Source organism: Xenopus tropicalis, chromosome 3 (genome assembly GCF_000004195.4).
Source record: "Xenopus tropicalis strain Nigerian chromosome 3, UCB_Xtro_10.0, whole genome shotgun sequence".
Classification (NCBI taxonomy): domain Eukaryota; kingdom Metazoa; phylum Chordata; class Amphibia; order Anura; family Pipidae; genus Xenopus; species Xenopus tropicalis.
The window spans coordinates 1392060-1419203 of record NC_030679.2 but is presented as its reverse complement, the minus strand read 5'-3'; the positions used below and the strand labels follow the sequence as shown (position 1 = coordinate 1419203).

At 57.4% G+C, this 27144-nt stretch overlaps 1 protein-coding gene across 1 annotated transcript in view; it reads right to left on the bottom strand.

Annotated features, from left to right (window-relative positions):
- Positions 1–1347: 1347 nt before the first annotated feature.
- Positions 1348–27144, bottom strand: part of etnk1 (ethanolamine kinase 1) — a 29795-nt gene continuing 3998 nt past the window's right edge. Inside the window, exons 2-8 of the mRNA XM_031898438.1 lie at positions 17128–17387; positions 12710–12850; positions 11645–11787; positions 8773–8856; positions 6765–6925; positions 6446–6519; positions 1348–4120 (exon numbers count right to left, since the gene is read on the bottom strand). Coding sequence (XP_031754298.1) covers positions 4048–4120; positions 6446–6519; positions 6765–6925; positions 8773–8856; positions 11645–11787; positions 12710–12850; positions 17128–17387 — 936 coding nt within the window. The 3' untranslated portion in view covers positions 1348–4047. The remainder of the gene's footprint in view (positions 4121–6445; positions 6520–6764; positions 6926–8772; positions 8857–11644; positions 11788–12709; positions 12851–17127; positions 17388–27144) is intronic.

Below are 27144 nucleotides of genomic sequence, written 5' to 3'. Positions count from 1 at the left end.
TGTTTTTCTGCTAAGGGCACAGGACAACTTATTCGCATTAACGGGAAAATGGACGGAGCCATGTATCGTGAAATCCTGAACGACAACCTCCTTCCCTCTGCCAGGAAACTGAAAATGGGTGGTGGATGGGTGTTCCAGCACGACAATGACCCAAAACATACAGCAAAGGCAACAAAGGAGTGGCTCAAGAAGAAGCACATTAAGGTCATGGAGTGGCCTAGTCAGTCTCCGGACCTTAATCCAATAGAAAACCTATGGAGGGAGCTCAAGCTCAGAGTTGCACAGAGACAGAAACCTTAGGGATTTAGAGATGATCTGCAAAGAGGAGTGGGACCAACATTCCTCCTAAAATGGGCGCAAACTTGCTCATCAATTACAAGAAACGTTTGGCCTCTGTGCTTGCAAACAAGGGTTTTTCCACTAAGTATTAAGTCTTTTTTTGTTAGAGGGTTCAAAAACTTATTTCACTCAATGAAATGCAAATCAGTTGCTATCTTTTATTTAAAGCTATTTTTTCCATTTTCCTTTTGATGTGCTATCTGCCACTGTTAAACCTACCATTGAAATGATACTGTTCTGAGACTTTTCATTTCTTTGTCATTGGACAAACTTACACAATCAGTGAGGGGTCAAATCATTATTTCCTCCACTGTATACCACAAAAGGAGAATTACAGGTGGCATATATTTTCAATGGTATAGTATACCCCTTGGATGGATGACTTAAGGACTTACCCTTTATAATTGAAGAACAACAATTACAATTAAGGCAAGGAAAGGTACCAGTTTTTTGCAGGCATAAAATATCCTTCAAAGTAGAACCTCGTTTGTAACAAAAAACAATTTGCCGAACTGCTTATCATTTTGTATCAGAGGCCAGTATTTATTTACCACGTTCTGGACTTTCCGACTATATTGGCCGTATTTAGAAACAAAAGTTAATCTACGATTTTCATTCGTTTTTCTTTTGCTTGGAATTAACAAATCACTCCTATTAAGTTTAGCTACCTCTTCAATAGCTGCCTGAATATTATTCTTATTATAGCCCCTTTCCACAAATCTTACAGTAAGCCCATTTTTAGCCTCCTCTTTTAGCACGCATAAATTGCCCTTTAGGAATAGCACGCATTATTTTAGGGTTATGGTAACTCTTCGCGTGTAATAGATTATTCCTATCTACGTTTTTTCTATACAGATCTGTCTGTATTATGCCATTCTGCATCTAAAAAGTTAAGTTCTGACAAAGACCATTTTTTAGCAGAGAATCTGCCCACTGTATCTAGTGACCAGGGTAACAATGCTATTAGTTTGCCCCATGGAGGGGCAATAAAGAGACAGGGAGACGTGGGAGGAGTGAGCTCCATTTTATTATTCAGCAGAGACATATTTACACTGAGTTACATTCCTTCACAGCGGGAGCAGCCATTGCACCAGTCACTCAGGGCATCGCTGGGGGGGCATTACTGGGGGGGCAACAGAAACGCCGTGGGAATGGGTTCAAATCACTGCTGGTCCCTGCGAGCGACTCAAACGCCGTCGTCATTTACTAAACACAAATGCAGCGCGGCCCCCTGGGAAATCACCGGAGCTCCACCCCCCAGACGCAGGGGAGGGGTCATTGTGCCAGTGCTCACTCCGATGGTCGCACCAGGCTACTATGGGGGCAGTGCCCGGGGCCCCTAGGGGCAGATGAGGATATGTAGCAAGCAGTATGGCAGCTCCCAGCCCTGGGCTGGCAATAAGGCTCTCTGGTCAGTAGAACTGCTGTCCATATATACATAAGGGCAGTAAAGGGCAAGCAAACCCTCCCTAAACATAGCGCGCACTGTACCTTTAAGGTGTTCTGATTGTGTTGATACCAACGTCGGGTTCAAGTATTCCAGGGAATTGGTACCAAATCTCCCTCCCATAACAACCCCGTGGTTACCGGGGGGGGGAATCTGGGTAACTACCCCCACCAGCCCTTGTCATACCCCCTGCGCCCCAGGAACTGCTGTCAAAAGTGCAGGAGGGCCACAGAGTACAGAACTCTGTCTTAAAGGGTCAGTTCCCCTTTAATTTAACCCTTAGTGTGATGCAGTGATATTCTCAGAAAATTTGCAATTGGTCTACATTTTCTGTGGTTTTTTTTTTTTTTTTAAACAGTTTCCACTTGGGAATTCCAGCAGCTATCTGGTTGCTAGGGGCCAATTTAACCTAGCAACCAGGCAGCGGTATAGGAGAGACTGGAAGACCCACAGAGGAGGTCTGCATAGAAAAGAATAAAAAGTTACAGTAACCAATAGGGGGTTTTGGTTGCCGGGGGGGGGGGTCAGCGACCCCCATTTGAAAGCTGGAAACTATAAGAAATGAAGACCAATGGAAAAGCTGCTGAGAATCTGTAACACACACATGGGGGTTATGTAATAAAAGGCACCGAGTTTGCCCAGGAGCAGTAACCCATAGCAACCAATCAGCAGGCAGCATTTACTGGTCAGCAATCTCTCATTGGCTGTTGCTTCTGGGCAAACTTCCCCTTTAATGCGTCAGTGTTATATACAGGTCACAACAACTTCACAGTTTTCCGTGCAATCAACACGCAATCGTGTCTCGCCGTTTCCGCGGAAACGCCGCTTGTGCCGTAAAGTAAAGTGCTTAACCCCGAAGAGGATGAAAGACGTTGGACACTTTGGTTACGGGGCGACGTTACCCATCAGCCCCATAAAGTTACACAAAGAAAAAAAAAAAAGAAAAAGTCTAGTTTTAAAGCAAACGCCGCACAGAGGCGAGAGGCGGAGCCAAGTGCAGCGCCGGGGGGGGGGATCCAAGGTACTGGCTCCGCCTCTTCCTGCCACTGGGCGGGAACCAACCCTCAGCCCCGAGACAAACGCTCATTTACACGCTTTGCGTATATACAATATGCTACATGCGTCCTGATTGGTGCACAAGCCCACGGAGCTAAGCTCCGCCCTTCGCTTTGGTCTCCAGTGGCGCCAGTCTGGCTCAGTCACAGAGGAGGATCATGGGAATACGGATTTAAGACTACGCGTCACGGGGAGGGGTCATGTGACAGGAAAATGAATGCCACAGTGCTTCCTGTCATGTGATCGGAGTGGGCGGGACACAGGAATCTTTAGACTGGGGGTCATTTTACCATAGGAGACCCCCCCACACACTCATTGCTATACAAGCGACTGTATACGTGTGGGTTAAAGGGGAAGTCTGCACAAACCAGATATCTAATCTAGCAAATCCGCTAGTGGGTCGCCCCATTCTCTTCTACCCGCCCCCCCCACCTTGAGCCCAAATCAGAAGGGACCAGAACCGCCCCCACGCGGGTCCCACTGACGCTTCACGATTATCAAAAAAATAGAAAATCTCTTAATAAACGTCCCGTCTCCCTTTCCCACGTTGATTTAAGAAATTTGAACCCGCCCCCGAGGGGGTGGGGCTTCACAGTCTGCTTCAGGCACCTTCAGAAAGGAAAGGGTTAACGTGAAACCCACACGGGAGGGATTGAAGGCAAAGTTCGCCCCCTGCTGGGGGGGGGGGGGGTGTTGTTAGGGTTCTACCCCCGTCTCCTCGGTTGTAGGTGTGTCAGTAGGAATCTTCTGGGGGAGGTGGCTACGGCGAAACTCCTCCCCCGCGGAGCAATAAATTAGCGGTTTCATTCCAGTTATTAGCAGGACCCGTTCTATTCACGTAGTGAGGGGCCCCGGGGGCCCCGTACAGTATCCGTACGATTGAAATGTAGAAAAGAGGGGGCGTGGCCAATGTGCCTAAGTGGGAGGGGCATGGAGACCCTGGGGTCGCCATTGAGCAGCTGCTGGGAACGGGCGGCGCCGAATTCTCTTTCGATAATTTAAGTAAAATCTTCTTTTCCAGGGAGGAGCCTCGGCCTTGGCCCCGCCCCTCGCGCTCCTGGAGGCTGACAGTTAGTCTGGGGTTAAAGGCATGTTTGAAATAAAAGTGATATATGAGGAGCTGTGGAGCGCGCAGCTGACGCTCCGTTCCCACGTTCCCAGAGCGAGATCCAGTTGAGACGAGTCGAGCCCGAGGGCGGCGGCCGCTACTTGGGGAGGGTCAGCGCCGTCACCTCCGCCTTCATTTTGAAGTATTGGTTGAGGCGCACGATGGCGTAACTGGAACGGGAGAAAGCACAGGGTTAATTACCAACGTTACACTGCACGTTACAGGGGATGCTGGGAAATGTAGTCTGGCAACGGCATCACACAGGGGTCAAACTAACCCAAACGATTATTATTATTACTATTCAGAACTTACAGCTTTCATCTCGCAGCCTGGCATATAAAGCCCTGTCTTGTTGCTACGCTCTGTAGCCTAGCAACAGAGGAGCTTTAAAGGGGGCAGTACACCTTTAAGTTAACTTTTACTATGTTATAGAACGGCCAATTCTAAGCAACTTTCCAATTGGTCTTCATTATTTATTTGTTATAGTTTTTGAATTATTTCCCTTCTTCTTCTGTCTCAAATAGGGGTCACTGACCCCGGCAGCCAAACCCTATTGCTCTGTGAGGCTCCAGTTTTATTGTTATTGTTACTTTTTATCCCTTATCTTTCTATCCAGCCCCTCCCCTATTCATATTCCTGTCTCTCATCCTAACCCCTCCCTGGTTGCTAAGGTAATTTGGACCCTAGCAACCAAACCCTATTGCTCTGTGAGAGTCCAGTTTTATTGTTATTGTTACTTTTTATCCCTTATCTTTCTATTCAGCCCCTCCCCTATTCATATACCAGTCTCTCATTCAAACCACTCCCTGGTTACTAAGGTAACTTGGACCCTAGCAACCAAATAGCTGCTAAGACTCCAAACTGGAGAACTGAAAGTGAAATAACTAAAAAACTACAAATAATAAAAAATGAAGACCAATTACAAATTGTCTCAGAATATCACTCTCTACAAAGCTGAGCAACACCCTTTAATGGCCAAACTGAAGGCTGCAACCAAAATGAGAAACGACCAACTGCAACCTGGCTCAGGTCTCTGTCTACACAAACCTCCTGAACATCAGGGGTTAACTAAATATACATTTGTTTCATTCCCCCGACGGCCCCCCAATTTGTCCCAGTAGCAGCTCTGTCAGTGTGGCCCCTGAGGGCCCCCGTAGTGCTACAATGCATTATTACCCAGCAGCCCCTACTGAGCCTTCCCCCTGCCTGGGGTATACATTGTATGTGACTGTCAGGCTCAGTAAGGGCTGCTGGGTAATAATGCATTGTAGCTCTACGGGGGGAGCCCTCAGGGGCCACACTGACAGAGCTGTTGGGGAAAGGGCACTCATTTGTGGGAGGGGCTATTTGTGGGAGGGGCTATTTCAGGCTCATGAGTCGCACCCCAGACCTTGTATTTAGTAACATTACACCTGCCCCTGGCAGTTAACAGCCCCCGCTGGCAGCCTGTGTGCCCCCCCCCTTCCTTTAAGGTATAGAAGTCGGGGGGCTATAGGCTATACATAGGATTCCCAGAATGCCGCACAAATGCGCTGATTAAGGGGGTTTAGTTTCCCTTGTGACGCACGGAGCAGAAATACCCCCGGCTCTAGGGTTACACGAGGGAGGGGGCAGGTGGGGGGCTATAATGGGGGGGGCAGTGGCATTTAGTACTGGATCTTCCACCCTAGAACTGAACCAACAGCATTGGGCGCAGGTTTGGCTCATACAGAGAATTTAGGGCACGGTCTGTGCTACAGCGCAAACACCATTTATTCCCCATTCCTGTCTGGGGGGCGGGATTAACTGTCAACACCTGTCTGGGGGGGCAGGATTAGCCCCCAACACCTGTCTGGGGGGCAGGATTAGCCCCCAACACCTGTCTGGGGGGGCGGGATTAACCCCAAGACCTGTCTGGGGGGGGGCGGGATTAACCCCAACACCTGTCTGGGGGGGGCGGGATTAACCCCAACACCTGTCTGGGGGGGCGGGATTAACCCCAACACCTGTCTGGGGGGGCGGGATTAACCCCAACACCTGTCTGGGAGGCAGGATTAACCCCCAAGACCTGTCTGGGGGGCGGGATTAATCCCCAAGACCTGTCTGAGGGGCGGGATTAACCCCCCAACACCTGTCTGAGGGGCGGGATTAACCCCCCAACACCTGTCTGGGGGGCGGGATTAGCCCCCAACACCTGTCTGGGGGGGCAGGATTAGCCCCCAACACCTGTCTGGGGGGGCAGGATTAACCCCCAACACCTGTCTGGGGGGGCAGGATTAGCCCCCAACACCTGTCTGGGGGGCGGGATTAATCCCCAACACCTATCTGGGGGGCGGGATTAATCCCCAACACCTGATGTGCCCAAACACTGCCCCCTTGTGGGCACTTGGGGGGCGTCACTCTGCCAAGCTGGGGTATAATCCTTTGCGTACGGCAACCCCCCCAAATAACTGCCCCCGGTCACCTCTCAGGAACCCCCAGCGAGTGGAATCTGCCCCATTTGCGGCAAAACTTACCCCAAGAAGTCAAAGTCGATTTTGGAATATTTCGCTTGAATCAAGGCCCAAAGTCCCCAGAAGAAATGAGAAGCCTGAGGGGAAAGAGAGAAGGTTGAGAGGCTGTTACACAATCTTGGGGTACAGAGCCCGTGGCCCCTACAGAACCCCAGGGCCCCCCAACCATCTGACACAGGGCTTCATTATTTCAGCTGGTTGCTAGGCTCAACAACCATAGCAACTGGCCTAGGGAAATTTTTAAAGACAAAAATGGAGCCTGCAGCTGACCCCCCCCCGGGTGCCCAGAAACCATTTTATTGCCCCCCCCCCCCGGACTCACCAGGGCAAACTGATTCACTTGCACGTAGAGAACCTCCACCTCCTTCTCAGTCACCTCCGGGCTGAAGCCCTTGTGCTCCTTGTAGGCCTCCAGGTAGGATCTGAGCCACTGGAACTGCAACTCCCGGCCGGGGTACAGGGAATAGTCCACCTCGTTCACCCCTACGGAACAGTGCATTGATTTAACCCCTTACTGCCCCAGTCAGATCAGTGCATTGCATTAACCCCTTACTGCCCCAGTCAGAGCAGTGCGTTAACCCCTAGCAACTTGCCCTTAAACAGGCCTTGTTCCCCCCCCCCCCCCCAGAGCTGTTGGACCAGTCCGGGCCCAGTGGAACCTCACCTGCAACCCCTCCCCCAGAGCTGTTGGACCAGTCCGGGCCCAGTGGAACCTCACCTGCAACCCCCCCTCCCTCCCCCAGAGCTGTTGGACCAGTCCGGGCCCAGTGGAACCTCACCTGCAACCCCTCCCCCAGAGCTGTTGGACCAGTCTGGGCCCAGTGGAACCTCACCTGCAACCCCTCCCCCAGAGCTGTTGGACCAGTCTGGGCCCAGTGGAACCTCACCTGCAACCCCTCCCCCAGAGCTGTTGGACCAGTCCGGGCCTAGTGGAACCTCACCTGCAACCCCTCCCCCAGAGCTGTTGGACCAGTCTGGGCCCAGTGGAACCTCACCTGCAACCCCTCCCCCAGAGCTGTTGGACCAGTCTGGGCCCAGTTGAACCTCACCTGCAACCACCCCCAGAGCTGTTGGACCAGTCTGGGCCCAGTTGAACCTCACCTGCAACCACCCCCAGAGCTGTTGGACCAGTCTGGGCCCAGTGGAACCTCACCTGCAACCCCCCCCCCCTCCCCCAGAGCTGTTGGACCAGTCTGGGCCCAGTGGAACCTCACCTGCAACCCCCCCCTCCCCCAGAGCTGTTGGACCAGTCTGGGCCCAGTGGAACCTCACCTGCAACCCCCCCTCCCCCAGAGCTGTTGGACCAGTCTGGGCCCAGTGGAACCTCACCTGCAACCCCCCCCTCCCCCAGAGCTGTTGGACCAGTCCGGGCCTAGTGGAACCTCACCTGCAACCCCTCCCCCAGAGCTGTTGGACCAGTCCGGGCCTAGTGGAACCTCACCTGCAACCCCTCCCCCAGAGCTGTTGGACCAGTCTGGGCCCAGTGGAACCTCACCTGCAACCCCTCCCCCAGAGCTGTTGGACCAGTCTGGGCCCAGTGGAACCTCACCTGCAACCCCTCCCCCAGAGCTGTTGGACCAGTCTGGGCCCAGTGGAACCTCACCTGCAACCCCTCCCCCAGAGCTGTTGGACCAGTCCGGGCCTAGTGGAACCTCACCTGCAACCCCTCCCCCAGAGCTGTTGGACCAGTCCGGGCCCAGTGGTACCTCACCTGCAACCCCCCCCTCCCCCAGAGCTGTTGGACCAGTCTGGGCCCAGTGGAACCTCACCTGCAACCCCCCCCTCCCCCAGAGCTGTTGGACCAGTCTGGGCCCAGTGGAACCTTACCTGCAAACACCACTCCCCCCAGAGCTGTTGGACCAGTCCAGGCCCAGTGGAACCTCACCTGCAACCCCCCCCTCCCCCAGAGCTGTTGGACCAGTCTGGGCCCAGTGGAACCTTACCTGCAAACACCACTCCCCCCAGAGCTGTTGGACCAGTCCAGGCCCAGTGGAACCTCACCTGCAACCCCCCCCCTCCCCCAGAGCTGTTGGACCAGTCTGGGCCCAGTGGAACCTCACCTGCAAACCCCCCCCCTCCCCAGAGCTGTTGGACCAGTCTGGGCCCAGTTGAACCTCACCTGCAACCACCCCCAGAGCTGTTGGACCAGTCCGGGCCCAGTGGAACCTCACCTGCAATTTCCCCCCACCCAGAGCAGTTGGACAAGTCCGGGCCCAGTGGAACCTCACCTGCAACCCTCCCAGAGCTGTTGGACCAGTCCGGGCCCAGTAGAACCTCACCTGCAACCCCCCCCAAGCTGTTAGACCAGTCCGGGCCCAGTAGAACCTCACCTGCAAACTCATTGAAGTGGTTCCCGATATCGTAGGCCTGGTAGTTGTACCCCGAATATTCGTAATCGATAAACTGCAGGTCCCCTGTAAGAGAGAAGCGCAATTCAGGCCCCGAGGCTCCTGGGGGGGGGGGGGGGGTCCCTATCTGCGGTGTTAGTGGGACAGAACCAGCAGAACCAACAGTCTGTGCATGCAGCGGGTCTGGGCTGTGAATTTTACCCTGGTTAGAATGGCTACGGGGACCCCCCCCCAAATACCCCAAATAAAAATTACAAGCTGCCCCCCCCCCAACAGGAATTAAGCAGAAAATACAATAAAACTGGGTTTTAGGTCATTTAAGCCCAAAATGGGAGAAATGGAAATTCCTGATATTTAAAGCCCCCCCAGGCCCCACCCCCGACAGAGAAGGGAAACGGCACTGACAGCAGCGACTACGGAAACACGAGGGTCAGACAGACAGCGGGGGGGGCACCCCTCCAGGAATGTTACACTTGGAACGTTCCAAATAGGAAATATGGATTGTGGGTAATGTGGCCCTGACAGCGGGAATGGGTAGGATTGGGGTAGTTACCCTAGGGGCCCCCACCCACTGCCAGCCCCTTCTGAGAGATAAAGGGGGTTCAGGGTTACCCCAATACTAAACAGCAGCCATATGCAAGGCACCGTAACCCAATGGGATTAGCGTAATAGAGAATGGGCGGAGCCACTGTTTCTCCTTCCTGACGACAGGGTGGGGGACAGAGAATTTAGGGGGACAAGGGGGGGCACAATATCTCCTAATTAACGTGTCGGACATTTGGCCAATGAGCATTTCTGTAAAATTCACAGTCGAGCCCCCAATACACAAATGACGGACATAAACCCCGCCCCCGCGGAACAGGGAAATAGCACAAGGAAGCGGGGGCGCCTGGGGTTTCGGGGGGAAGGGGGGGGTATCTCGGGGGTCACATGACAGAGAGACAGGAGAGAGAGAGGAGACAGAGCAATGAGAATACGGACGGAGGAGGAGGAGGCGGTTACCAGGATTCGTGCTCCTAGGGGGAGGTGCAAGGGGAGGTGCCAATTACCCTCCAGTCAGTGCGGCGCCACGGGGCAGCCACAACCCTGATCTGCGGCAGATGAAGAAAATCTGGCACTGACATGTCACAACACACAATGGTTAAAAGCCCCTCATTTCCCACCCCCCCCCCCCCCCCCCAGGGTTTTAAAGTGGAAGGGCCCGAGGGGCAGGAAGCGCTGGTACAATGGTCAGTACCCGGCCCTATAACAGCCCCAAATACAGAGCTGGGGGAGGGAGGTAAGAGAAGGGTAAGAGTGGGGGCCAAGTTGTGTTTAAGTCTACCCCCCCTCTCTGTATCTACCCCTCTCAACCCCTGTCACCCATCTCTCACCCCATTACCCCCAGCTCACAATTTTACCTGCCCCATTGCTCCCCCTATTGCCCCCCATCCCTGGATTCTACCTGCCCCATTGCTCCCCCTATTGTCCCCCATCCCTGGATTCTCCCTGTCCCATCCCTCCCCCTATTGCCCCCCATCCCTGGATTCTACCTGCCCCATTGCTCCCCCTATTGTCCCCCATCCCTGGATTCTCCCTGTCCCATCCCTCCCCCTATTGCCCCCCATCCCTGGATTCTCCCTGTCCCATCCCTCCCCCTATTGCCCCCCATCCCTGGATTCTCCCTGTCCCATCCCTCCCCCTATTGCCCCCCATCCCTGGATTCTCCCTGTCCCATCCCTCCCCCTATTGCCCCCCATCCCTGGATTCTACCTGCCCCATTGCTCCCCCTATTGTCCCCCATCCCTGGATTCTCCCTGTCCCATCCCTCCCCCTATTGCCCCCCATCCCTGGATTCTCCCTGTCCCATCCCTCCCCCTATTGCCCCCCATCCCTGGATTCTCCCTGTCCCATCCCTCCCCCTATTGCCCCCAGCTCACGATTTTACCTGCCCCATTGCTCCCCCTATTGCCCCCATCCCTGGATTCTCCCTGTCCCATCTCACCCCCTATTGCCCCCAGCTCTGGATTCTTCCTGCCCCATCTCTGCCCCCATTACCCCAGCATTGGGTTCTCCCTGCCCCACCCTCCCCCTATATCCCCAGATCTTCTCAACCCCCCCGCCCCCCCAACACTTTCATCCCACCCCTCTATCTGTCACATTCTGGCTGATTTGTGTGCCCCTCCCACGGACACAGCTATTGGTTAGAGGCCACTTGTGACACGGCAAACAGAGCCAATCAGAGCGGTTATTTATTTGCACCAAAATAGAGCAATTTCCACTTTAAAACCCAAAGAAGCAATTAGTTCTGTGAGCCCAGGAGCCCCGGCATGCATTACCCACAATTCCCTGTTACCCGACTGCTCTATCAATAGACTGGCACCTTCAGAGTTAACTTTCCATCAGAGCCCGACCAATCAGAGAGAAGCACCTCAAGTTCTGTGCGAATTTCTCACATACCCCCCCCCCAATAACTGCCCAGCAATGGCTGCTCCTACCCCTCCCCCAGAGGGAACCCCAAAATATAAATCCTGCTGCACCCCCAGTCCCCCTATAATCAGCAGAGGGTGGGCCCCTGGGTTCTGACGTGATGATGCATATTTGGGGGGGGCAGTATGGGGTGTCTGGGTTGATCAGGGCACCCCAATATATTTCTCTCTAAAACCAAAATAAAGGGAAAATAAAGTAACCCCACCCCCGCTCCCCAAGATCCCAACTCTGAGTGCTGATTGGATCATATATTGCCCCACCCCCCCCAAACATTCCCTACTTACCAAAGGGAACTGCACAGATTTGGGGGGGCACAGACCATGCAAAGTCTCTCGGTACCAGCGCTACGGGGAAGGGGCGGGGCTTGCGGGCCCCGGGGACCTACCTTGCTTCTCATTGTAGATGATGTTCTTACACAGGAGGTCGTTGTGGCACAGAACCACCGGCGACTGCAGATTGGACAGAACCTCCTTCATCCACGACATCTCCCCTTCCAGAACCTCAGGGCTGGGCACGTCCCGGCGGAACCTGGGGGGCAGTAAGTGCGTTAGAAAAGACCCAAATACCCCCCTCAGCTTTGGTTTCACCCTCTCCCCCCACTAGGGGCAGCACAGTCTCTGTGTGTCGGGGACAGCGCTGTTTGGCCAATCAGAGGGCAGAACTGGGAAGCAGCCAATGTGCAGAGGGGAGAACAGACAGTGCAGGGGCAGAAGGTGTGATGGGAGGGGCAGAAGGTATAATGGGAGGGGCAGAAGGTATAATGGGAGGGGCAGAAGGTATAATGGGAGGGGCAGAAGGGGTGACGGGCGGGGAAGAAGGGGTGACGGGAGGGGCAGAAGGGGTGACGGGAGGGGCAGAAGGGGTGACGGGCGGGGAAGAAGGGGTGACGGGCGGGGAAGAAGGGGTGACGGGCGGGGAAGAAGGGGTGACGGGAGGGGAAGAAGGGGTGACGGGAGGGGCAGAAGGCGTGACGGGAGGGGCAGAAGGCGTGAAGGGAGGGGCAGAAGGCGTGACGGGAGGGGCAGAAGGCGTGACGGGAGGGGCAGAAGGCGTGATGGTGTGAGGGGCAGAAGGCGTGATGGTGTGAGGGGCAGAAGGCGTGATGGTGTGAGGGGCAGAAGGCGTGATGGTGTGAGGGGCAGAAGGCGTGATGGTGTGAGGGGCAGAAGGCGTGATGGTGTGAGGGGCAGAAGGCGTGATGGTATGAGGGGCAGAAAGTGTAATGGGAGGGGCAGAAGGCAAGATGGGAGGGGCAGAAGGCAAGATAGGAGGGGCAGAAGGTGTAATGGGAGGGGCAGAAGGCGTGACGGGAGGGGCAGAAGGTGTGACAGGAGGGGCAGAAGGTGTAACGGGAGGGGCAGAAAGCGTGACAGGAGGGGCAGAAGGTGTAATGGGAGGGGCAGAAAGCGTGACAGGAGGGGCAGAAGGCGTAATGGGCGGGGCAACCTACCTGGCATTGACCGCCTCCTCCTGGAACTCGGTAGGAATGAGGGAGAAATATTTCCTCATCTTCGCCCACAGATTGGACTTGGGGATCCAGCCGTTGTGGGCGTGGATGGCGTGGATCTTGGCCAGTTGCCGGGCGATTAGCCTGGGGAGGAAAGGAATGGGTTAATGGACCGACCACCCCAATATCCCTCCCCCAAGTCTATCCATTTCCATGCAGACATGATAGGGTTAATGGCACATAAAGGGTTAAGCAGACGTGCAGCCAATGGGATTCACAGCTCAGCCTGGCCCCGCCCAATTGGGTCGGCGTCCGGTTCCTGTGCCGGGGGGGGGGGGGGGGGGGGGGGGAGAGTTAACCCCAAAACCCAACGCGGGGGAATTAGATGTCACCGAAATCTTCTTAGCGGCAAATTCCCTGAGTGTCAGCAGCGACTTACTGGCCCGATTAGCGCCGTCACCTTCAGCTACTGGGTCACAGGAACAGAACCGACCCTACTGGGCCTGGCTACTGGGTCACAGGAACAGAACCGACCCTACTGGGCCTGGCTACTGGGTCACAGGAACAGAACCGACCCTACTGGGCCTGGCTACTGGGTCACTGGGAACAGAACCGACCCTATTGGGCCTGGCTACTGGGTCACAGGAACAGAACCGACCCTATTGGGCTTGGCTACTGGGTCACAGGAACAGAACCGACCCTACTGGGCCTGGCTACTGATTCACAGGAACAGAACCGACCCTACTGGGCTTGGCTACTGGGTCACAGGAACAGAACCGACCCTACTGGGCCTGGCTACTGGGTCACAGGAACAGAACCGACCCTACTGGGCCTGGCTACTGGGTCACAGGAACAGAACCGACCCTACTGGGCCTGGCTACTGGGTCACAGGAACAGAACCGACCCTACTGGGCCTGGCTACTGGGTCACAGGAACAGAACCGACCCTACTGGGCCTGGCTACTGGGTCACAGGAACAGAACCGACCCTACTGGGCCTGGCTACTGGGTCACAGGAACAGAACCGACCCTACTGGGCCTGGCTACTGGGTCACAGGAACAGAACCGACCCTACTGGACCTGGCTACTGGGTCACAGGAACAGAACCGACCCTACTGGACCTGGCTACTGGGTCACAGGAACAGAACCGACCCTACTGGGCCTGGCTACTGGGTCACAGGAACAGAACCGACCCTACTGGACCTGGCTACTGGGTCACAGGAACAGAACCGACCCTATTGGGCCTGGCTACTGGGTCACAGGAACAGAACCGACCCTACTGGGCCTGGCTACTGGGTCACAGGAACAGAACCGACCCTACTGGGCCTGGCTACTGGGTCACAGGAACAGAACCGACCCTACTGGACCTGGCTACTGGGTCACAGGAACAGAACCGACCCTACTGGACCTGGCTACTGGGTCACAGGAACAGAACCGACCCTACTGGACCTGGCTACTGGGTCACAGGAACAGAACCGACCCTACTGGACCTGGCTACTGGGTCACAGGAACAGAACCGACCCTACTGGACCTGGCTACTGGGTCACAGGAACAGAACCGACCCTACTGGACCTGGCTACTGGGTCACAGGAACAGAACCGACCCTACTGGGCCTGGCTACTGGGTCACAGGAACAGAACCGACCCTACTGGACCTGGCTACTGGGTCACAGGAACAGAACCGACCCTATTGGGCCTGGCTACTGGGTCACAGGAACAGAACCGACCCTACTGGGCCTGGCTACTGGGTCACAGGAACAGAACCGACCCTACTGGGCCTGGCTACTGGTCACAGGAACAGAACCGACCCTACTGGACCTGGCTACTGGGTCACAGGAACAGAACCGACCCTACTGGACCTGGCTACTGGGTCACAGGAACAGAACCGACCCTACTGGACCTGGCTACTGGGTCACAGGAACAGAACCGACCCTACTGGACCTGGCTACTGGGTCACAGGAACAGAACCGACCCTACTGGGCCTGGCTACTGGGTCACAGGAACAGAACCGACCCTACTGGACCTGGCTACTGGGTCACAGGAACAGAACCGACCCTACTGGACCTGGCTACTGGGTCACAGGAACAGAACCGACCCTATTGGGCCTGGCTACTGGGTCACAGGAACAGAACCGACCCTACTGGGCCTGGCTACTGGGTCACAGGAACAGAACCGACCCTACTGGGCCTGGCTACTGGGTCACTGGGAACAGAACCGACCCTACTGGGCCTGGCTACTGGGTCACAGGAACAGAACCGACCCTACTGGGCCTGGCTACTGGGTCACAGGAACAGAACCGACCCTACTGGGCCTGGCTACTGGGTCACAGGAACAGAACCGACCCTACTGGGCCTGGCTACTGGGTCACAGGAACAGAACCGACCCTACTGGGCCTGGCTACTGGGTCACAGGGAACAGAACCGAGCTAAACACCCTGAGGGGCCGTGCTACTGGGTCACAGGGAACAGAACCGACCCTACTGGGCCTGGCTACTGGGTCACAGGAACAGAACCGACCCTACTGGGCCTGGCTACTGGGTCACAGGAACAGAACCGACCCTACTGGGCCTGGCTACTGGGTCACAGGAACAGAACCGACCCTACTGGGCCTGGCTACTGGGTCACAGGAACAGAACCGACCCTACTGGGCCTGGCTACTGGGTCACAGGGAACAGAACCGAGCTAAACACCCTGAGGGGCCGTGCTACTGGGTCACAGGGAACAGAACCGACCCTACTGGGCCTGGCTACTGGGTCACAGGGAACAGAACCGAGCTAAACACCCTGAGGGGCCGTGCTACTGGGTCACAGGGAACAGAACGAGCCTGGGACTAACGGGTCAGAAGGAACTAGACCAGGTACTTGGGGGTCAGAACTGATTTATAGGGTATTTAGGGGTCTGTGGGTGCCGGGAGTTTTACCTCAAAGGCTGCAGGTTGCTCAGAGTCCCCCCTGCTGTACCCCATACACCCCCACATTCCGGTTCCGAGCAGCGATATTTAACCCTCTGCGGTACGGTACCAGATGAGTGAGTTGTAGTTTAACAACAGCTCATTGGGCTGAATACGTGTCTCTATCCCTATATCTACTTATAGTTTTATTTATTTGTATTGGGCGGAGAGAGAGTAATGGATATGGAGAGTGGGGGCTGCTGGGAGTTATTTGCATCCTCAGCTATAGGGAACATGGGGCGGGGCGGCCAAACTGCTATTCTGCGCGTCTGGGTCGGTGCCAGCGAGGTTTTAGGTTCTGCAGATCCGTTACTGTGGGAATGTCCCTCGCTGAACTGTATGGGCCCCACTGACTGCTAATATCCTTATCAGTTACAGTAGGGGGTACATTATCCCTTATAATACATGAGTGATACTCAGAGTTCCCTGTATAACTCAGCCTGCAGCCTTGTGCCTTTATATGGGCACAGAACCCCTCAGTGACTGCTAATATCCTTATCATTTACAGTAGGGGGTACAGTATCCCTTATAATACATGAGTGTTACTCAGAGTTCCCTGTATAACTCAGCCAGCAGCCTTGTGCCTTTATATGGGGGGCACAGAACCCCTCAGTGACTGCTAATATCCTTATCATTTACAGTAGGGGGTACATTATCCCTTATAATACATGAGTGATACTCAGAGTTCCCTGTATAACTCAGCCTGCAGCCTTGTGCCTTTATATGGGGGGCACAGAACCCCTCAGTGACTGCTAATATCCTTATCATTTACAGTAGGGGGTACATTATCCCTTATAATACATGAGTGATACTCAGAGTTCCCTGTATAACTCAGCCTGCAGCCTTGTGCCTTTATATGGGGGGCACAGAACCCCTCAGTGACTGCTAATATCCTTATCATTTACAGTAGGGGGTACATTATCCCTTATAATACATGAGTGATACTCAGAGTTCCCTGTATAACCCAGCCTGCAGCCTTGTGCCTTTATATGGGCACAGAGCCCCTCAGTGACTGCTAATATCCTTATCATTTACAGTAGGGGGTACATTATCCCTTATAATACATGAGTGATACTCAGAGTTCCCTGTATAACTCAGCCTGCAGCCTTGTGCCTTTATATGGGGGGCACAGAACCCCTCAGTGACTGCTAATATCCTTATCATTTACAGTAGGGGGTACATTATCCCTTATAATACATGAGTGATACTCAGAGTTCCCTGTATAACTCAGCCTGCAGCCTTGTGCCTTTATATGGGGGGCACAGAACCCCTCAGTGACTGCTAATATCCTTATCATTTACAGTAGGGGGTACATTATCCCTTATAATACATGAGTGATACTCAGAGTTCCCTGTATAACTCAGCCTGCAGCCTTGTGCCTTTATATGGGGGGCACAGAACCCCTCAGTGACTGCTAATATCCTTATCAGTTACAGTAGGGGGTACATTATCCCTGTAGAAGTCGGGGGCTGTACCTGGATATTGTGGGGTTGCAGACATGTTCTGGGTCGAGGGCCTCCCCCTGCATGAACTCGTAGCACAGGCCGTTGTTGAAGGTGCAGTAGAGTTGGGGGGCGCAGCCGTGGGAACGCAGCACCCGGAAACTCTTTAGCTCCTCCTCCCTGTCGACCAGCAGTTCGGTTTTGTTGCCGTAGATTCTCACCAGGACCACGTCCTCCATCGCGTCGCCCGTGTAACAGCCAATCAACTTGTTGGTTATTCCATCAGTGAAAACCTGAGACACGGGGGGGGTAAAACACATTATTACAGACAGAATCGCTATGGCAGCTCCATAGGGAGACACAGAGAAGGAATCTCCCATAATGCACTGGGAGGCGATGCCAGGAAGGGGCAGACACATTCATTTTGGTTATTGCCCTTTTACCCTTTAGAAGGACTATAGGTTTGTGTGGGGCAGTCCATTAGGGCGGGGGGGGGGAGGTTTAGATCTGCCCGGGGCGATTATCCGGCTGCACCTACTGACCTGGATTATGATTATTCGTTGGAACGAACCACCTGGGGGCGGGGCCAAGGAGATTATACACCTATTATTATACAGACAGGGTGCAGGGAGTTGGGGGCGGCACGGATATAATGAGCAGTATATAGTACTGGCCACTAGGGGGCGCTGCTTCTCTGCGTTTTCTGAATCCTCATTCATTTTACTGAGGGGAAGCAGCAGGGCAGGTCCCACGCACTTTGCTACAGATGCAGATACACACCGGGTTAACTTGCTCTTTACTCCCCTTACTGCAGGGTAGGATCAGCCCCTGCCCCAGTGAGCTTACAATCTAATATCCCTATGCCATTCCCATCAGCCCCTGCCCCAGTGAGCTTACAATCTAAGGTCCCTATCCCATTCCCATCAGTCCCTGCCCCAGTGAGCTTACAATCTAAGGTCCCTATCCCATTCCCATCAGCCCCTGCCCCAGTGAGCTTACAATCTAAGGTCCCTATCCCATTCCCATCAGTCCCTGCCCCAGTGAGCTTACAATCTAAGGTCCCTATCCCATTCCCATCAGCCCCTGCCCCAGTGAGCTTACAATCTAAGGTCCCTATCCCATCAGTCCCTGCCCCAGTGAGCTTACAATCTAAGGTCCCTATCCCATTCCCATCAGTCCCTGCCCCAGTGAGCTTACAATCTAAGGTCCCTATCCCATCAGTCCCTGCCCCAGTGAGCTTACAATCTAAGGTCCCTATCCCATTCCCATCAGTCCCTGCCCCAGTGAGCTTACACTCTAAGGCCCCTATCCCATTCCCATCAGTCCCTGCCCCAGTGAGCTTACAATCTAAGGTCCCTATCCCATTCCCATCAGCCCCTGCCCCAGTGAGCTTACAATCTAAGGTCCCTATCCCATTCCCATCAGTCCCTGCCCCAGTGAACTTACAATCTAATGTCCCTATCCCATTCCCATCAGCCCCTGCCCCAGTGAGCTTACAGTCTAAGGTCCCTATCCCATTCCCATCAGCCCCTGCCCCAGTGAGCTTACAATCTAAGGTCCCTATCACATTCCCCCCGCGCCACGCTGGCACTGACACAGGAACGGCCCCACCTGCTCGGGGCAAATATTTACACTGCGAGTGCAGAAAATAAACAGGTTCATAACCCGAATCCTCTCACCTCTGACTGTTTGTGGGCTGAACTCCACCCTCTCTTTAGCCCCAGTGGCCCCTGAGTGGGGTCCCCCCCATGTTGGGGGTTAGGGGGCACTGAAGCTCCAATAAATGAAGGTGACTGGGTTTCTGAGGTTAGCGGGGCGGTCCAACAGCCGGGGGGGGGGCAGAAGTTATTACCCAAAACAAGAAGAACTTATAAGGAAATGTATGTACAAATAACAGCCCCCCCCTCCCCCCCGAGGCAACACTGGGGTTTTTGTTTCAGAAGAATCGCTACATTGTATCACAGGCGAGAAATGCCCTCCAACCCCGCGGCTCCGTGGGATCGGCCTATTGTCACGTACGGGGGGGGGGGCCTCGTCCTCCATTTTATTCTACGTCGACTCCCAGCGTCACCGGCAAGTGGGGGGGGGGGGTTCCCTTTAATGTGAACTGGGGGATTCTATGTAAGAGCAGGCCAATGGGGGAATGTGGGGGAGGAGACAGAGTTGCCCCCCAAACCAGGGTGGATCAGAGGCCACGCCCCCTTTAGAGGAGAATAAAGGGGAAATGTCAGGTTGCAAACAGGTTGTGGGAGTGTCACATGGTATAAACATGATAGCCCCGCCCCACTGATCCCCCAGCATCCCCTACTGGTACCAGTACAACCCCAGCAGCCCAGAACCTCGGCCCAAAAGCCACGGCCCATTAACTTGTTAATGATTAAAGGCAAACGATATGGAAACAGAACCAGGAGTCACCTTTCTGCAGGGTCCCTAGTGGGGCACAACTCCCAGCATGCCTAGCGCTCCCCTACTGGGGCACAACTCCCAGCATGCCTAGCGCTCCCCTACTGGGGCACAACTCCCAGCATGCCTAGCGCTCCCCTACTGGGGCACAACTCCCAGCATGCCTAGCGCTCCCCTACTGGGGCACAACTCCCAGCATGCCTAGCGCTCCCCTACTTGGGCACAACTCCCAGCATGCCTAGCGCTCCCCTACTTGGGCACAACTCCCAGCATGCCTAGCGCTCCCCTACTGGGGCACAACTCCCAGCATGCCTAGCGCTCCCCTACTGGGGCACAACTCCCAGCATGCCTAGCGCTCCCCTACTTGGGCACAACTCCCAGCATGCCTAGCGCTCCCCTACTGGGGCACAACTCCCAGCATGCCTAGCGCTCCCCTACTGGGGCACAACTCCCAGCATGCCTAGCGCTCCCCTACTTGGGCACAACTCCCAGCATGCCTAGCGCTCCCCTACTGGGGCACAACTCCCAGCATGCCTAGCGCTCCCCTACTGGGGCACAACTCCCAGCATGCCTAGCGCTCCCTACTGGGGCACAACTCCCAGCATGCCTAGCGCTCCCCTACTGGGGCACAACTCCCAGCATGCCTAGCGCTCCCCTACTTGGGCACAACTCCCAGCATGCCTAGCGCTCCCCTACTGGGGCACAACTCCCAGCATGCCTAGCGCTCCCTACTGGGGCACAACTCCCAGCATGCCTAGCGCTCCCCTACTGGGGCACAACTCCCAGCATGCCTAGCGCTCCCCTACTTGGGCACAACTCCCAGCATGCCTAGCGCTCCCCTACTTGGGCACAACTCCCAGCATGCCTAGCGCTCCCCTACTGGGGCACAACTCCCAGCATGCCTAGCGCTCCCTACTGGGCACAACTCCCAGCATGCCTAGCGCTCCCCTACTGGGGCACAACTCCCAGCATGCCTAGCGCTCCCCTACTTGGGCACAACTCCCAGCATGCCTAGCGCTCCCCTACTTGGGCACAACTCCCAGCATGCCTAGCGCTCCCCTACTTGGGCACAACTCCCAGCATGCCTAGCGCTCCCCTACTGGGGCACAACTCCCAGCATGCCTAGCGCTCCCCTACTGGGGCACAATTCCCAGCATGCCTAGCGCTCCCCTACTGGGGCACAACTCCCAGCATGCCTAGCGCTCCCCTACTGGGCACAACTCCCAGCATGCCTAGCGCTCCCCTACTGGGGCACAACTCCCAGCATGCCTAGCGCTCCCCTACTGGGGCACAACTCCCAGCATGCCTAGCGCTCCCCTACTGGGGCACAACTCCCAGCATGCCTAGCGCTCCCCTACTGGGGCACAACTCCCAGCATGCCTAGCGCTCCCCTACTGGGGCACAACTCCCAGCATGCCTAGCGCTCCCCTACTGGGGCACAACTCCCAGCATGCCTAGCGCTCCCCTACTGGGGCACAACTCCCAGCATGCCTAGCGCTCCCCTACTGGGGCACAACTCCCAGCATGCCTAGCGCTCCCCTACTGGGGCACAACTCCCAGCATGCCTAGCGCTCCCCTACTGGGGCACAACTCCCAGCATGCCTAGCGCTCCCCTACTGGGGCACAACTCCCAGCATGCCTTGCACACCCCAATCAGTGACTCAATGGGTGAAAGACATAACTGCCCCCTATTCACTTGTACGGCAATCGCCTGCCAACATCAGCTCACTCATTGGTCAGAAACCCCCCCCCCCCCGTATTCACATGCCCAAAAGTGGGCGTGGGTTACGGTGCAGAGAGGGCGTGTCTAAACTTTCTGCTCCCACTCATTATACAGAGCCCTGGGGGGGGGGGGGGTATATTTAGTGCAAACACTGAGCCATAAACCCAGCAAAACAACAGGTACAGAGCGGGCACAGGATGGGGGAAGGGTGGGTACAGGTCGGGCACAGGGCAGGCACAGGGCGGGTACAGGGCGGGCACAGGATGGGGGAAGGGTGGGTACAGGTCGGGCACAGGGCAGGCACAGGGCGGGTACAGGGCGGGCACAGGATGGGGGAAGGGTGGGTACAGGGCGGGCACAGGGCGGGTACAGGGCGGGTACAGGGCAGGTACAAGGTGGGCACAGGATGGGGGAAGGGCGGGTACAGGGCGGGTACAGGGCGGGCACAGGATGGGGGAAGGGCGGGTACAGGGCGGGTACAGGGCGGGCACAGGATGGGGGAAGGGCGGGTACAGGGCGGGCACAGGGCAGGTACAGGGTGGGCACAGGATGGGGAAAGGGCGGGTACAGGGTGGGCACAGGATGGGGAAAGGGCGGGTACAGGGTGGGCACAGGATGGGGAAAGGGCGGGTACAGGGTGGGCACAGGATGGGGAAAGGGCGGGTACAGGGTGGGCACAGGATGGGGAAAGGGCGGGTACAGGGTGGGCACAGGATGGGGAAAGGCGGGTACAGGGTGGGCACAGGATGGGGGAAGGGTGGGTACAGGGCGGGCACAGGGCAGGCACAGGGCGGGTACAGGATGGGGAAAGGGCGGGCACAGGGTGGGGAAACGGCGGGCACAGGGTGGGGAAACTGCGGGCACAGGGTGGGGAAACGGCGGGCACAGGGTGGGGAAGGGCGGGCACAGGGTGGGGAAAGGGCGGGCACAGGATGGGGGAAGGGTGGGTACAGGGTGGGGAAAGGGCGGGCACAGGATGGGGGAAGGGCGGGCACAGGATGGGGAAAGGGCGGGTACAGGGTGGGCACAGGATGGGGAAAGGGCGGGTACAGGGTGGGCACAGGATGGGGAAAGGCGGGTACAGGGTGGGCACAGGATGGGGAAAGGGCGGGTACAGGGTGGGCACAGGATGGGGAAAGGCGGGTACAGGGTGGGCACAGGATGGGGGAAGGGTGGGTACAGGGCGGGCACAGGGCAGGCACAGGGCGGGTACAGGGCGGGCACAGGATGGGGAAAGGGCGGGCACAGGATGGGGAAAGGGCGGGCACAGGATGGGGGAAGGGTGGGTACAGGGTGGGGAAAGGGCGGGCACAGGATGGGGGAAGGGTGGGCACAGGGTGGGGAAAGGGCGGGTACAGGGTGGGCACAGGGTGGGGAAAGGGCGGGTACAGGGTGGGCACAGGGTGGGGAAAGGGCGGGCACAGGATGGGGGAAGGGTGGGGAAAGGGCGGGTACAGGGTGGGAAAGGGCGGGTACAGGGTGGGGGAAGGGTGGGTACAGGGCGGGTATAGGAAGGGCGGGTACAGGGTGGGTGAAGGGCAGGTACAGGGCGGGTGAAGGGCGGGTACAGGGCGGGTGAAGGGCAGGTACAGGGCGGGGAAAGGGCAGGCACAGGATGGGGGAAGGGCGGGTACAGGGTGGGGGAAGGGTGGGTACAGGGCGGGTACAGGAAGGGCGGGTACAGGGTGGGTGAAGGGCAGGTACAGGGCGGGTGAAGGGCGGGTACAGGGCGGGTGAAGGGCGGGTACAGGGCACCCGTGGGCATCTCAGCCCCTTGCCCCGGACTCTCGGATCCATATAACTTGTCTCTAACGAAGCTCTGACTCAGCTGCCTCTGATTAGCATAATTAATAAGGAGACTTGGGGGAGGGGTTTAAAGGGCAAATTAACCCAATATTGTAACTAGAACGGAAATGGGTCACTCGGGCATGGGAACATCACGTCCAGCAGAACCGCCCCCCCCCGGGTCACGTCCAGCAGAACCCCCCCCCCCCCCGGGTCACATCCAGACAGAACCCCCCCCCCCCGGGTCACGTCCAGCAGAACCCCCCCCCCCCGGGTCACGTCCAGCAGAACCCCCCCCCGGGTCACGTCCAGCAGAACCCCCCCCCGGGTCACGTCCAGCAGAACCCCCCCCCCGGGTCACGTCCAGCAGAAACCCCCCCCCCCGGGTCACGTCCAGCAGAACCCCCCCCCCGGGGTCACGTCCCAGCAGAAAACCCCCCCCCCGGGTCACGTCCAGCAGAACCCCCCCCCGGGTCACGCCAGCAACCCCCCCCCCCGGGTCACGTCCAGCAGAACCCCCCCCCACCGGGTCACGTCCAGCGGAACCCCCCCCCCGGGTCACGTCCAGCGGAACCCCCCCCCCCCCCCCGGGTCACGTCCAGCAGAACCCCCCCCGGGTCACGTCCAGCAGAACCCCCCCCCCCGGGTCACGTCCAGCAGAAACCCCCCCCCCGGGTCACGTCCAGCAGAACCCCCCCCCCCCCCGGGTCACGTCCAGCAGAACCCCCCCCCCCCGGGTCACGTCCAGCAGAACCCCCCCTCCCCCGGGTCACGTCCAGCAGAACCCCCCCCCGGGTCACGTCCAGCAGAACCCCCCCCCCCCCCGGGTCCACGTCCAGCAGAACCCCACCCCCGGGTCACGTCCAGCAGAACCCCCCCCCCCGGGTCACGTCCACAGACCGCCCCCCCCCCCGGGTCACATCCAGCAGAACCCCCCCCCCCCCGGGTCACGTCAGCAGAACCGCCCCCCCCCCGGGTCACGTCCAGCAGAACCCCCCCCCCCGGGTCACGTCCAGCGGAACCCCCCCCCCGGGTCATGTCCAGCAGAACCCCCCCCCCCCCCCCGGGTCACGTCCAGCATAAGCCCCAGCGCAGGTTCCCATTGGCTGGCAGGGCAGTAATAAAGTAACCAATAGGATTAGCAGGGGCCGAGCTGTTACCGGCAAATTTTCCTCGGGTCTGAACCAGTACATCGGGCCACTGGCAGCCACTAAAGGGTTAATCCCCCCCCACCGAGGAAATGAGAGCAGCGGCTACAGGCGAGAGGGAAGTGAGAAGCTGCCGGAGACTGAAAGAGAGAGAGGCAGAGAGATAGACAGAGAGAGAGGCAGAGAGAGAGGCAGAGAGATAGACAGAGAGAGAGGCAGAGAGAGAGAGAGAGGCAGAGAGAGAGAGGCAGAGGCAGAGAGAGAGAGAGAGAGGCAGAGAGAGAGAGAGAGGCAGAGAGAGAGGCAGAGAGAGAGGCAGAGAGATAGACAGAGAGAGAGGCAGAGGAGAGAGAGAGAGGCAGAGAGAGAGAGGCAGAGAGAGAGAGAGGAGAGAGAGGCAGAGAGAGAGAGAGAGAGAGGCAGAGAGAGGAGAGAGAGAGAGAGAGAGAGAGGCAGAGAGAGAGAGAGAGAGAGAGAGAGGCAGAGAGAGAGAGAGAGAGAGAGAGGCAGAGAGGAGAGAGAGAGAGAGAGGCAGAGAGAGAGAGAGAGGCAGAGAGAGAGAGAGAGAGAGAGGAGAGAGAGAGAGAGAGGCAGAGAGAGAGAGAGAGAGAGGCAGAGAGAGAGAGAGAGAGAGGCAGAGTGAGAGAGAGAGAGAGAGAGGCAGAGTGAGAGAGAGAGAGGCAGAGAGAGAGAGAGGCAGAGAGAGAGAGAGGCAGATAAAGAGACAGAGAGAGAGACAGAGAGAGAGACAGAGAGAGAGACAGAGAGAGAGACAGAGAGAGAGACAGAGAGACAGACAGAGAAGACAGAGAGACAGAGAGACAGACAGAGAGACAGACAGAGAGACAGACAGAGAGACAGACAGAGAGACAGACAGAGAGACAGACAGAGAGAGAGACAGAGAGACAGACAACAGAGAGAGAGAGAGACAGACAAAGAGAGAGTGAGACAGACAACAGAGAGAGAGTGAGACAGACAGGCAGAGATAGAGAGAGCGGCAGAGACAGACTAGAATTAAACCTACTAGAAGTTGAGGGAACGCACGCAGGGCACTGATTGGTTCAGAGAAAGTGGGGGCCACTGAGACTTGTACAGAACCCCAGTGGGAGGGTTTACTTTCCCTTTACAGTAGCGCAGGGTCATACAGGGGCAGCAAGTGGGGCCCCAATAGCCCAGCGCCAACCCACCCGGGCCACAAGGCTTACTCCTTATATCCAATACCCCCAGTCCCACCCCTACTGCCCAATGTAGGGCTAGAGGCCCCGCCCCCCCCAACTGGCAGATGGGAAATGGGTCCCAACGAGCCAAATGTCCTGCGCGGACACAGGAAGTGGCTCTCTGGGCAGCAGGGGGGGGAAGGAAATGGGACCCTCGGCCCGCAGGTGGCACTTCCTGTCACATGGCATCTGCACAACAGGAAGTACCAGCATCCCAGCTGGTACCTACCGATACCTACAGAACCAGAACTGGGTCCCACTATTTACCTGCAACCCCCCCAGCATGAATAATCTGACCTCGGGCAGTTGGGCAGCCCAGTGCCCCACAGGGGAAGAAATTCTTGGAGGGACACAGGTTCCCTCAGGGCTGGAACATGAATAACCTGATCTCAGGCAGTCGGGGAACCGGAGCCCAATTGGGTCGGTATCAGTTACACCCAGAGATCAACTGGTACTGAGAGTTACACTGGGGAATGCGATGTCGCAACTTGTCTGCCCCGGGGCAACAAGAGCCCTCAGGAGCGACACGCCCACCCCCGCAGCCCAATCACTCGCCCAGCCCCGTCCCGACAGCTCCGACACCCACCGGCCCCCCAGTCTGTCACCCACCGGCCCCCCAGTCTGTCACCCACCAGTCTGTCACCCTCCGGCCCCCCAGTCTGTCACCCACCAGTCTGTTACCCGCCGGCCCCTGTCTCCCCCAGTCTGTTACCCCCCGGCCCCTGTCTCCCCCAGTCTGTTACCCGCCGGCCCCTGTCTCCCCCAGTCTGTTACCCCCCGGCCCCTGTCTCCCCCAGTCTGTTACCCACCGGCCCCCAGGCTGTTACCCCCCGGCCCCTGTCTCCCCCAGGCTGTTACCTGCCGGCCCCTGTCTCCCCCAGTCTGTTACCCGCCGGCCCCTGTCTCCCCCAGTCTGTTACCCGCCGGCCCCTGTCTCCCCCAGTCTGTTACCCGCCGGCCCCTGTCTCCCCCAGTCTGTTGCCCCCCGGCCCCTGTCTCCCCCAGTCTGTTACCACCCGACCCCCAGTCTGTTACCCCCCGGCCCCTGTCTGTTACCACCCGACCCCCAGTCTGTTACCCACCGGCCCCCCAGTCTGTCACCCACTGGCCCCCCAGTCTGTCACCCACCGGCCCCTGTCTCCCCCAGTCTGTTACCCACCGGCCCCTGTCTCCCCCAGTCTGTTACCCGCCGGCCCCTGTCTCCCCCAGTCTGTTACCCACCGGCCCCTGTCTCCCCCAGTCTGTTACCCACCGGCCCCTGTCTCCCCCAGTCTGTTACCCCACCGGCCCCAGGCTGTTACCCACCGGCCCCCAGTCTGTTACCCCCCGGCCCCTGTCTCCCCCCAGTCTGTTACCCACCGGCCCCCAGGCTGTTACCCCCCGGCCCCTGTCTCCCCCAGTCTGTTACCCACCGGCTCCTGTCTCCCCCCAGTCTGTTACCCACCGGCTCCTGTCTCCCCCCAGTCTGTTACCCCCCGGCCCCCAGGCTGTTACCCCCCGGCCCCTGTCTCCCCCAGGCTGTTACCCCCCGGCCCCTGTCTCCCCCAGTCTGTTACCCACCGGCCCCCAGTCTGTTACCCCCCGGCCCCCAGTCTGTTACCCCCCGGCCCCCAGTCTGTTACCCACCGGCCCCCAGTCTGTTACCCACCGGCCCCAGTCTGTACCCCCCGGCCCCTGTCTCCCCCCGTCTGTTACCCGCCGGCCCTGTCTCCCCCAGTCTGTTACCCGCCGGCCCCTGTCTCCCCCAGTCTGTTACCCGCCGGCCCCTGTCTCC